The sequence below is a fragment of the Epinephelus moara genome, chromosome 8, assembly GCF_006386435.1.
Source record: "Epinephelus moara isolate mb chromosome 8, YSFRI_EMoa_1.0, whole genome shotgun sequence".
Classification (NCBI taxonomy): domain Eukaryota; kingdom Metazoa; phylum Chordata; class Actinopteri; order Perciformes; family Serranidae; genus Epinephelus; species Epinephelus moara.
The window spans coordinates 27,911,527-27,924,448 of NC_065513.1; the positions used below are offsets into that span (position 1 = coordinate 27,911,527).

The 12,922-nt window shown below is 40.5% G+C and overlaps 1 protein-coding gene across 1 annotated transcript in view; it reads left to right on the top strand.

Annotated features, from left to right (window-relative positions):
- ipo11 (importin 11) overlaps positions 1–12,922 on the top strand; it is a 189,367-nt gene that overhangs the window by 23,823 nt on the left and 152,622 nt on the right. Inside the window, exons 6-7 of the mRNA XM_050050741.1 lie at positions 5,247–5,379; positions 5,718–5,776. Of these exons, the coding sequence (XP_049906698.1) occupies positions 5,247–5,379; positions 5,718–5,776 (192 nt within the window). The remainder of the gene's footprint in view (positions 1–5,246; positions 5,380–5,717; positions 5,777–12,922) is intronic.

The following is a 12,922-nucleotide window of genomic DNA, read 5'->3' on the forward strand; positions in this document are numbered from 1 at the left end:
CTCTTGTTGCCACCAAACAGGATGATAGTAGAGTCTCAATTGTACAGTTTAACTGTGGATGATATTGCCTCAAACATTAGCATGGAAGACAAGACGACATATCAAAATGAATTTGAAAGTCAGGGACATGCATATCAAAGTGGATCTCAGCACAGGGTGAGTCAAACCTCATCCCAGCAGGCTGGTTGATATGAGATGCTGTCATTCATCCAGTGCATATATGGTATGTCTGGTGTTTCCCAGAGGCCAGTGGCAGCCAGGGGCATGGCAATATGCAAACAATCACTTAACTAACTTTGCCAACACAGAAACACACTTTAACCACATTGAGAGAGATCCAGCAATAGAATGTGTATTTTTCTGAAACCAGAATAATATCAATACTTTCACAAACACTCACAATCTTCAAAAATGTTTGTGCCTTTGACTTGATTTTATTTTTGCCCGCAGAATGTTATATTTGTCCCTTGGCACAGCAGTTGTATTTATGAATCATCAACCCAGACCTCCAAGTTTTTTCTGTTCTCCTTACTTATAAAATACGTGGCGTACATGAGACAGCATTCTTTCAACAAAGTTTTTGCTGAATGTTTTCTCTAAAAAAAGGTGATACTTAATTAAATGCAAATAGCTTTTATTATAAAAAAAGAATTAAGAGTAATTAAAAAAAAAGTTTCACAGGAACATTTTAGCTCACATTAATGGGATCCTCAGTTCATTTTCCATAACCGCTTATCCTGTGGGGGATTTCAGGGGGGCTGGAGCCCATCCCAGCTGACACTGGGAGAGAGAGGTTGCCAGACTATCACAGGGCTGACACATATAGACAGACAACCATTAACACTCACATTCACACCTACGGCCAATAAGAGTCACCAATTAACCTGCATGTCTTTGGACTGTGGGAGGAAGCCAGAGTACCTGGAGAAAACCCATGCTGACACAGGAAGAAAGCAAACTCCACACAGAAGGGATCCCCCACCTTGGGTTCGATTCGGGAACCCTCTCGCTGTGAGGTGACACTGCTAACCACTGCACTATTAATGGTATACTTAACAGAAATTGTTGGTTATTGTCTGCAAACAGTAAACACAACATTCAAACTTGGCCTCTCAGCCAACGCCACAAGAAGCGCACGTACACTGCAGGCTACTATTGTAGGGTTGTTACATTTGTTGTGATAGAAAAGCCGATACTTTGACGAGCTAACTAAGCTAACTGCCAGCACCTACCTGTCTGACAGAGAAGCTCTTCATCCTCTTCTTCAGTGCTTGCCAGCAGGTGAAAGCCAAGCTGACATTCACTCTGATTTTGGAACAAGTTTTTTCCCGTTGGGGTTTTTGCCATGCTGTATTTGCATTTTTAGTGCTGTTTCCACCATTTTCATAGCTTACGGTCTTGGACCTGCTTGCTACCTTTTTTTAAAGTCCCAATCTCACCTGTGTGCTCTGTTGGGCTGGGAGCAACACCCACTGCCCTACAGTTGCAGCCCAGAGATGTCCTGAAGATAGCAGAGTAAGAGAAAAAAAGGAAATCCAGGCAGAAGGCAGAGTGTCTGCAAATAAATACACTGCCACACACTTCTAGTGGGCTTTAAGTGATGACTAAGAGGGACTACTTCTGTTTGAGCCCACATACATCATTTTTTAGGAAAATTCTTCATAGTATGCCTTTAAAACCTTGTGGGGTAGCCGAAAGACACTGCATTGTTGAAAAGACACTGACACTGTGTTGCAGCTGTTTGCTTTTTGTGACTCTCAAACAAGCAGTTAAGCTAAAAGAGGAATGGGGAAGGTGATAACCAGCGTCTGGCTTTGTTCTTTTTAGTAGTAATAGAGGGGAATATTCCACTGGATGGGTTTTCATAAACAGATCAAGTCAAATGAAATGAGCTGCGCTTTTCTTGGATGGCTTTGGTTTACGAGTTCTTCCTCCTGGAATCGAGGATCAGCTTGCAGATGAAGGAAATTGTTTGCTTTTAGAGAAATTTTCCTCCCTGTTGTCTCTGTCTGTAGTGGTAGAAAGGAGCAGACACAGATACACACACATCTTGAAACTGTAGAGATTTCCAGAGAGACGGAGAGAGAGAGAGACACATACGCATGCACCACATGGGTGGGAAAAATAATTGATTCTTAGATGCATCGGAATTCTCTCTTGAATGATTCAGCAACAATTCACAAATCTCATTAATTGGACTTCAGATGGTTCCCCACTCACTAGCAGACAGTTAAATAACCAACTGCTTTTCTCTGTGTGGCCGACTTCTTTAACGACACAACACTGGAGCCTTAATTGACACGCTTTTGGTTATCAGAAGAGTGGACTGAGGCTGTCAATCCACTTTATTAGGTGTAATGTTATGGAGACATAATCTGATGTCAGGGCACTCCAGCAGATTGTGGCAAAGGTGTGGCAAGCTGTGCCTGCAGTTCTTGTTGTGCTGTGTCATAATGCTTTTCAGTGCAGCGTGGCCACCTGGGGCCTTGATGGGAATTGTAGTCTGGCTCAGAAAATTGCAAAATAAAACCAAAACCAAAAACCCCCACCCCAAAAACAGCTGTTGTGTGATTGTTTTATGCTCACTAGCAAACAGGATGTGCCATTGGAACAGCTGCTAACTTCTAACTTATAATAAATACTTGAGTGCTTGTTGCACATATGGAAGTATATCATAGGGCTTGTTGTTGGGTTCAGTGGTACACTGCATGGGATATCTGCTCGGTGCCATGTCATGTTTTAAGCTAGAATTTCCAAAAGTCTGAGGCAAGTAGCACTGTTGTTGGTTTGTCTTTTAAATGTTAGCAGTGTTTAACTCAGTCTGTCTAAAATTGTTTGATTCATTTGGTGGAGGAGAAAGGATTATGTGTTATATAAGACGAGTTTACTTGCACGATGCCCAGATATTCTATTTTTGGTACAAACATGTTTCTGAGTACAAAGACAAAATTCTGTTTTAAGAAACTTGTTGAATGATGATTGTAATTTGTCACATCACTTTCATTTCGCCATTGACTGACTGTAGCACTTGACAGTTGCATCATATGTTTATTTCTTTGGGCTACATACCATACAAATGCTGTGGCTCAGGAGGCATAACGGTGGTCTACCAATTGGAAGGCCAGTGATCTGATCCCTCTGTGAGGGTGCGTGACTGTTTACCTGATGTGCAGGTGGCACCTTGTATGCTAGGCTTGGCCACCAGTGCATAAATGTGTGTGATGTAAATGGTTGAATGGTGCTGGTTGTAAAGCACTTTGAGTGGAAAGTGCTATATAATGCAGTCCATTTACCAGTTACTTTTATAAATCTGCCCATTGGTTTCTTGATTAATCATTTTGTCAGTAGAATTTCAGACAACATTGAGACATACCCTGTGTATGAGTCCAAGGTGACGTCTTCAAATGTAGATTGTCTGATCAACAGTCCAAAAATCCAAAGCTACTCAGTTTATAATCATGTGTGACAAAGAAAAGCATCAAAGTTGCATGAATTATTTGGCTTTTTGGCTCAAAAAAATTACCAAAACAATAATCTGATGATCAAAATAGTTGCAATTTAATCTTCTGTTGATCAACTTATTGATTAATTGACTCATTGTTGCAGCTCTAGTGTAAAGTCTACGAGGGTGATAGACTGGCAGTTTCTATTTGACATGAAGGATTAGAAAGGTGACAGCTAATGCAGAAATTTGATTTATGTCCATGTGGGGATGGTTGAGCATGAATGGTTGTCCGTCAATCTGAGTTAGTCCTGTAGTAGTCTGGTGACCTGTCCAGGGTGTACCCCGCCTCTCGCCTAGTGGCAGCTGGAATAGACTTTTTTGTACAGGAACTAGATTATATGATGTGAAAATACCTGGGGACTCTTCCAAGCAGCAAATGTCTGCTGTTGGATAACCATTAATTTACTTGTTTACTGTCTGTTTATGAAAACACATTAGTTCCAGCTGTGTAGTTCCTACTTGATGCATGTCTACAAACTATACTACTATACTATATATACACATTTCAAAAAGTCACGCAGAGGGCCATTTAAATAAGTCTGCAAGCCACAATTGGCCCTGAGCCGGACTTTGGACATACCTGCCTGAGGAATTCCCAAAGCAGTTGAAAAATCCATGCATAATTTGTATGTAGGTTTAGTTGAGCAGTCAGACCCACCTTTGGCCATGTAAAATATAGGTGAAACTATCTTCCATCCCATAGAAAACAGAACACTCAGTATGAGGAAGTCATGAGACGAATTCGAGATTGCCTTCTAAACTTGATTCATCACTTTTATGGTCCATGCATTGGATTAGTCTGGTATCTGAGGAAGGGAAAGTGCCAAGCTCTTGAGAAATCTCTCCAAAGAAGAAACTTGCCAGCCTGGCAGTTTCCTGTAAAGAATCTATCAAAGCCGATGCTGTGCTGTCAAAGTAGGGATTTCTCTTTCAGTAGGCATACGTCACCAACATCACCACTGGCTCTCAGAGTTTCCCCCGGACTCTTCAGCATTACCCACAACACACAGTTTTACTGCCAATAAGTTGTACACCTCCTTTCTTTGAGATGTAGTGTTATTCACAGACTAATTTCCATGTGGGTGGATGCTATAATCAAGCAGCAGAAAGGTCCTTAAACATCACATCTGACATTGTAAGAATATCTGAGAGTGTAGTTTTCCTTCCTGTGAAATGCTTGAATATTGAGACTGTATGTTTGAGTAGTTCCTGACATGTACTGTTTACCTCTTCTCTGTTCTGTTTGTTCTTTTTATGAAAACACCGACCAAAGCATAATCCAAAGCTCATTACTGTGCCATGGCAGATTTATTATATTGACTGAGCTGCAGGGCCAGACTATACACTACACAGCTGATGAGACTAAGAGTATTTTTGTCTACCTTTTGATGATCTTGTTTTGCCTCTAACAGGAGAATGTCTTCATGGACAAAAATGTAATTGGTTTGGGCCCAAATAATGTTATGGCAGTGACTGTAATAGGAAGTTCATTTAGAGCTAAATTAGACCTGTGACTCAGATGTCCCTCTTTGTTCTGTGTGAGCGTATGATGTGGAAGTGCTTTAGTATGTCTGTGACGTTAAGGTGCAGTTTCAAGCATGTAACTCTGGGGTGCAGATACATTTTTGGTTTATTTCACGTGTTCACCAGAATGACCTCAAATGCCTGTTGTTGAATGTCATCACTGATCCAGACTAATTTAATGTGTGATTGACTGTGCTGTTTATGTGTTTGTTGGCAGCTGGCGTCGGGCATCTACAGCTTCGCGTGCTCCCTGTGGAGCCACCACACCGACTGCTTCCTCCAGCAGATCTATGCCAGAGATGAGGCTGCAGCGCTCAGCTCACTGGAGAGGACGCTGCTCTCTCTTAAAGGTAGCAACATTTGCACACATGCAAACTCACTCATGCCCGTTACACACACAACACAATTGCATTCTCATGCAACGAGGTGCAGTGATACAAAATAGTAAATCAAGGCCTTAAAGGAACAGTTCTCCTCCAATGTATTTTTGATTTTGTCACATTGAGTTACTGGCTGCAAATAATATTACATTCCTCAAATGATTCCAGCTGTTGACAAACACTTGATAAAGTAGACAAGTTGTGAAGCTCTGGCAACATTCATTGTGAAACATCAATTCACTGGAGGTTGATTTTCAACTTGCAGCACTCCTGCATGCTGATCTTTTTGTTCTCTCTGCCCCTCTCAGTGCTTCGCAAGTTGACAGTCTTTGGATTTCAAGAGCCACAACAGAATATGGAAGTGATGGTGAGTCTAAAGTTATTTCAGCTGTGGCTGCTAAGAACCTCTCATGTTTTTGAAAAGCTGATATCTTCGCTGTTGGTGTTTTGAGTTGGAAATGACTCCAATCACCGTGTGCAGTATGTGGATGGCCGTGAAGATTGAAAGTGCCTTAAGCCTGGTCTCAGTTCAAAGAGTCGAGACTTCTGTATGAGCTCTTCTCCCACTCTCGGTGGGAAAAAAAAGTCCAACTCCATGAAACTGTTAATTCAATTTAGCCCAAATCTCTCTGGTTTGAAAAAAAAAAATCTTCAGCGTGTATCTGAATAGGGTTTTGGTTCCCCCATGGCTTAGAGTTAATGGAATCATTTGCACAAAATGTCCCAGCCCTATGAACTCCAGCTGCGGATTCTGGCTACTTCCTGTGTTGTCAGTCAAGGTTTGGTGAAAGAATAGCAGTTATAGAGAACAATACCCTAAAAATTATTATACTGAAAGTTTCAAGGACTTTATAAAAAGTACTCTTTATTACTTATTTTAATCAAATTAAAAGAAATAAACCAATGGATTGCGCTTGATTTATTCATTTTGTATAATACCTAACTTTAGTGGATCATAACATATTGGGGTATGCAATTAATCAGCAGATGCTCCAGTTCAAAATGAGACCAAACTTTCTTGTGAATGCCAGTTTTTGAGCAATGATGAAGGCAAAAATGTGACCTGCAACAGATTTAGTAAGGCTTGTTGCTTTCAGTCAAGCCAATTTCTGGAAAACTTGTGGCAGAGACCTGCACGGGTCCCTTTATGAGGACCCATACCCACCCCTTCCCGTAAAGCTCAGTACCAGAACCGACCCGTTACCAGTCATTATGGCCAAGTCAAAGCTGCACCCGCTCACACCTGTTATGTAATGTCCTGCAACATCAATGTCCTGTGATTAAACACACACAGGCTACAGTCTCTCACATGAAGCTGGGCTCTCCGTTTTTGAGTTAAAAGTCTCTTTCGCTGGCTGTGCTCGATGCCAGGATAGTGAAAACATTTTGTGCAGTCGCTGCCAGGTTAGGAAACATTTAACATGCTCCTTCCACCACCATAAAAACTCAAAAGGATCCTCCCTGGGGGTCTTGAACTCGATGTAGGCTGCCACCTCATCCCTAAGCTTTAAAGTTTCATCCCTGAAGTCCTCCACGTCGGTGACGAATGTGACAACGGGGTCAAAGGTTCAACTTGTGTCACTGACTTTCAAAATGAATGAATTGCGGCTTGATGATAGTGATTGGCATGTCAAAATATTTCACTTATCCTGCACGTCTTTTTCATTTGTTTTATTCTGAAAATAAAATATTTTTGATCTCACCCGCTGCCCCGTGCCCATGAATTTTTAGATATACATAAACACAGCTTTTTGCAGGTAACAGGTCGGGTCTGCATTTCTGGGTCCTTCACGCCTGGACAGGATTCTGACTCTCAGCCCCTACCAGCTGGTTTAAAGAAATGAGGAGTCAGCACTTAATGAGGGCACAAAACTGTCATAAAACTTTTTTTTTTAATGATTTGTGAACCATCACAACCACGAGAGGTCCTGAAGCAAATAGTCATAAAAGTGCTCACAAAATGTTAGGCTGATTGGTCCAGTAGATTGCGAGATTAGCCGAGGACAGACAGGATGACGCACAAAAGACCAAACGTATGATCCTCCTCAGGCTTACGCCTCTCTGAGATAATAATTGATAAATGAAAAGAAGTGTTAGTTCCAAAGAGACATCAAAATATATATATTTTTGGGCTCAAGCAACCTTGATATTCACTATATATGCGGACATCGGAGGTCAGCATGTCATTAATATTAGGAGCCTGCTCAGTGAGTTGCTGCTGTGCTGCACCCTCTGTCTCTCTGTCCTTGTCTCTCCATTGTAGTTTTTCAATATTTTTTTCTTTGATTGGTTTATTTGTTTGTTTCTTTGCTGTCATCTGGGAGATGGAAGGGACATTTCATGACAGAAGCAATTTTGTTTACTGTGCTCCATTATTCGACTAATGAGACAACTTTTAGCTTGCAGGCTGAAGGTTGTATAATGGTGGAAATAGTCACATTAAAATGTCATTTGCCCTGAGCTGTCCCTGGTTATTCCAGCTCAGTGAGCAGAAGAAATGGTTTGGAGTTAATATTTCATGTGTAGATGTTTATGCCGTTATTATCTCAGACTCACTACTTCCTACTTTGGCTTGTCGATACCAATTTTCATTTATTTCATTATTTAGCTGATGGTGTGTCAACAGAAGTATGATCACTGTGAACCGAGATCCCTTAACAACATTCAGGTCATGGTCACGCATCATACTGTTTTAAAATCAAATGATGCTCCCATACACTCAAAATTGTACATGGCTTATTGATGCTTCACTTGGTTGTTTGACCTTCACTGTGCATCGTTCGACACTTGAAGGTTGTTTTAGAATTCCTCTGCAGAAGTAAGCCGTGCTCACCTTAATTCTGAATTTAACTTGTGTGTTTGCTTAGGATTTTGTGACATCACAGCTAGTATATAAGCCAGTTATGGTCACTATGCAACTCACACTTGAATGTAATTTTAAAAAGTTTGCAAGCAGATGACTACATAAAGAAATCCATCACAAGCTGACATCAGTTGGTCTTAAAAGTAGTAAAGAAATGTTGGAAACTGAGTATTCAGAATGGTCTGACGCCTGAGGTTTTTGGTCACATGGATTACTTTTGCATATGCTGACCTCACTATTTGAAACTTTGGCCACATTTAATATGAACATCTGACAGTGTAATATTATATATAGGACATAAAATTAAGGAAAAGCATAATAGGTCCCCTTGAAAGATGCCTGCGAGGCATCTTAAAGACTTATTTCACTGCTTATATCAGCAGGTGGTTTAATCTTGTGGCTGTCTCTCGTCTCTTTGGCTGCTGTATGGAAACAAATAAGCAACACCACGGGTCCAGTTGCTCACCTATCTCAGACTGATGTCACAGTTTACTGAACTTCAGTTGTTTTTCTTATTTTCCTCCTGACACTCATTGTTGCTGCTGTTGTCTGAGTACATCTCTGCACAAAGTGAAGTCCTATAGCCTCAGGATAAGCATGGTTTTTGCTGTGGGGGAAAGATGTTTATAACAAGAGGTGTTTTTCACTCCATTGGCAACGCTTGGAGTGAATCCATTTGCCTCCTCCCATTGAATAATCACACATTTTATTGGTATGTAATCATAAACAGTGTTCAGACTTCAACATGGATGTGTTTGGCATCAGCCTCCATGATCTGGAACAAATTAAACTGAAAGAAAGTTAATTGTTGTTAATAGGAACAGGTGAGGTGAGTCAGACAGGGGTAATGTAATTTAGATTAATTGGATGCAATTACGGGTTTCGCTCAAATGAACCCTTTTCCTGAATAGGATTCATTGATTAATTCAGTTATTTCACTACACCGTCAGAGGGTGAGCTTTTTCAATCCGATAATGGGACTCCTCATCCAGATCCTTTTGACTGTTATTAACTACATCCTGAGATTTCTTTTCAGTTTACATGGTTTTGGACAGATGCTTTCCTTCAGCCGTTTTTCAAATATTTCCTGTGATGTTTAAAAGATGTGCCTGACTTATTGATTTGGTCATCAAGGTGTTGATGGCCAATCAACTCTCATTTTTCTCTTCCTTTCATGATGTGTGTGATGCTGGGGAAACTATTAAATCGTATTACATTATTTAATTTTAAAATCTGTTTCAAGGTTATACGTCTGAAAGGGAGTTCACTTAAGGGAAAAGAGTCTGCAGGTTGCCTACCAAAGAAGTAATTAAGCAACCTGCAGAGAACTGATTAAACCCATCTGAAAGAGTAACTATGTTTAACTAAGTCGTGATGTGTAGCTCAGACGCCTGCAGCACAGCAGGCCTGAAATGTAACAGTGAATCTTGATAATAAGCCGGTGCCATATCTGCTAATTATGCATAATGTGCAATAGCAATCTTGCTGTGAGTAGGCATGTGCTTTTGTTAACCATCCTCAACTCAATTTCTGGCTCCTGAGCACTGATGGATTGTGGGAACCATGCTGAAAAATGGTTATTTAATGAAGCACATATATTTTCCACTGAATATGTATTCTAGGGTGAAATGACAAACAGTATAATTTTACCAAACTTTTACCATCTGAGGAGAAAAACTTTTATGTAAACTAAAATCATGAAATGCAAAATAAAATAGTTTCAGTTTTGAGTGATTAAAGTTATAACTAAAGCTGTAATTTACCTATGTTGGTGCCAGTTGCAAGTGAAACAAGCAAACATACTTAGAATGCAACTTGTGTTAAGGGCTTACGTTGGTATATTTCATCCTGGACCCTATTTTCCTATCATTTCATACCGCAGCGTCAGTTCTGCTTACCAAAACTGGCCCACTAGGCGGCTCACAGTCCACGCTGAGCTCCAAAGTTTGACAATAGGTTGAGATCATTGCGGTTTGGTTCGGAGACCTCTAATCATTCACTTTACCAGATAAAACTGCGAGACTCTGAGCGCCAGCTATCCTGAGGGAAACTTCGGAGGGACCTAGCTACTAGATGGTTCAGTCTGTCATTCACCCCTATACCCAGGTTGGACAACAGATTTGCACGTCAGGACTGCTAACTGGCCTCCACCACAGTTTCCTCTGGCTTCGCCCTGCCCAGGCATAGTTCACAATCTTATGGGTCCTATGGTTCATGCTCCACCCCACCAACAGTGTGGGCGAGATGGGTGACAAATGGAAACAACGATTTTTGAAATTGGTCCAATATTGAGCGAGGCTGCTGCAGCCGGTAGCATCAAAACAGGCTGCAGTGGAACCTCTTGTGGCGTGTTTGCACCGTCAATTTAAAACCGTAATTTCGTCATTGTAAAAGGCACTTCATTCAGAGTCCACAGAAACAAACTCACAAAGACCACCTTGGTTTTTCTATCCACTGTTCAAACAGTCATCAGCTCTGATTAGATTGAAATAAACCCCTTGATTCACCCAGTTACATGTAAAAACATGTTGGCTCTGTACATGCTAACATTAGTGTTTATTTAAATGGATTCTATTCTAAAGACCTAATGCAAATAAATGGGTAGATTGTTTTGTTAGTCTTTCCATAATGTTCTTTAGTGCACAAATACAGGCTACTAACAAGTTATACACTCTTACATAAGAAGTGTCCACACTTCACTCTTGATTTGAGCATTTTGGATAGATTGGGTTTATTTTCTAATCACCAGAGTGGCAGCACCGCTGAAGGAACAGCAGTGAGATGGAAAAAACTGACACTAAGAATGAAGAGCGCTGTCAGTTTTCACACAGGCTGCCATCGTGAGGAATTTTAAAGCATATTTTTCAGCTGAATTTTTCCTTCGCTTCATTGTCAAACAAGCACTACAGGAGGCTTGAAGAGACACCTCGGTTGATCAGAAACAAAAACATTTTTAACAGATGTATGCTTTTGCTTCTCAGTATGTGGGTTTGTAAGATGAGTTAACAAGCGTCTTCGTGCCACTTGCAAAGTAAATACAGATTTAGAGAGGCACATTCAGTTAAGCTTTGGTAATAATCAATCCACCTCAACATTCTATACCTAGAGTAAGTCTGGACATTGGTCTGTCACGATAATTACATTAGACCTATCGTACGATATACACAACCTTGATCTTTTTGCCAGTTGTGTTTACGTGCGTATTTGTTATCATAAGAATCTTACTGTCATTTAAGACAACATGATGCCAGAAAAAACAGCAGGGTTTTCCTGACCATTACAAGACAGCGACTCGTACTTTTATCCAACCCCCTCCTACTTGCTCAGGCCTAAAGAAAAATAGAACGAAACATATTGTACCAGTTGCCTACAGCTGCACTTTTGGAGTAAACAGGCACAGCTCTGATTGTCGTTAACTTGCCAGCTCCTGGAAGTGATCCAAAAAGTCTGTTGTTTGTAGTTTAATACGCCAACAACTTCATCCTACAATCCACAAATCCACCGTTAACCGCCCCACTCCTCGGCTGTCCAACCCTGCGAGCAGATTGTGGCACAATGGCCGGATTATGAAGGTGACTGCGGTGTTCCCGGAGCTTCGTTGGTTTTGTTTTTGTTGGCCAGCTGTTGTATTAAATCTCCTGAGTAATTTCTGAATATTCTTAAGAAATAAAAGTTAATTGCTCATTGAAAGGGTGTACTTGTTTTGCTTTTATGTCATTATATCAGTCGCGTGGAAATGTTCTCGAAAATATAAACATAGATAGTTTATCTCAGGGTCAGAAATGAAATGTTTTTTGTCCAACTGCCACTGTCAGTGGAATCCAGAATCTGCCAGCCGCTAAATAGATTATCATTGTTATTTTGGGCTGGTGAGAGACGCAGATGTACCAGCATCTGTTTGGTGGCTGGTGTAAATTTCCAACCTTGATCGCAACTATTTCTGGGATAAAACATTGTCCAACAGAAGTAGTTATCATGAATCATCAGGCCTATCCGTGCACTTAAAGTTGATCAAATTTTTCATCATAACTTGCTACCAACTGTTCTTCCTTTAGATCCTTTTTTAGATTGAACTTGGTCGTTCTGTTGATACTCTCATCTCCCCTTACAAACTACTTGTCCCATCACTGCTGACATGCCCATTTGATGCCAGCCACACTCTGTCTGTCTCAATTTCCCATCTTTTTCTCACCATCTCAATCCATTTTGCTGACATTCATTTACCTTGCTTGTGTACTCATCCCCGGCAGAGCCATGAGCCTTGCATCTCTTCCTGTTTAGTTGTCAAACCTTTTTCATCATGACTTATTTAGCTGAAAACTTCCATTTTTCACTCCCTTTCGAGTCAGTCATTTCTAATTTCCTGCATGCTGTATATAAGTATAGATACAGTATATATTTTTCTCCACCTTTTATTTTACTTACCTCACCTCTTCCTCTTTTCCCACTATTACCTTAACCAATGCCTGCTGTACACCGCGTTCCAAATTATTATGCAAATGATATTTTTCTCTGATTTTCCTAAATAGTCGATGCAAATGACAGTCAGCATAATTTTCAAGTCATCAGCTGTTAAAGTTTAATTCAAATGTTATTGAACAAACCTCCCAATGAAAACAGTATTTTTTTCAAAAATAAAAAACTTAAAAT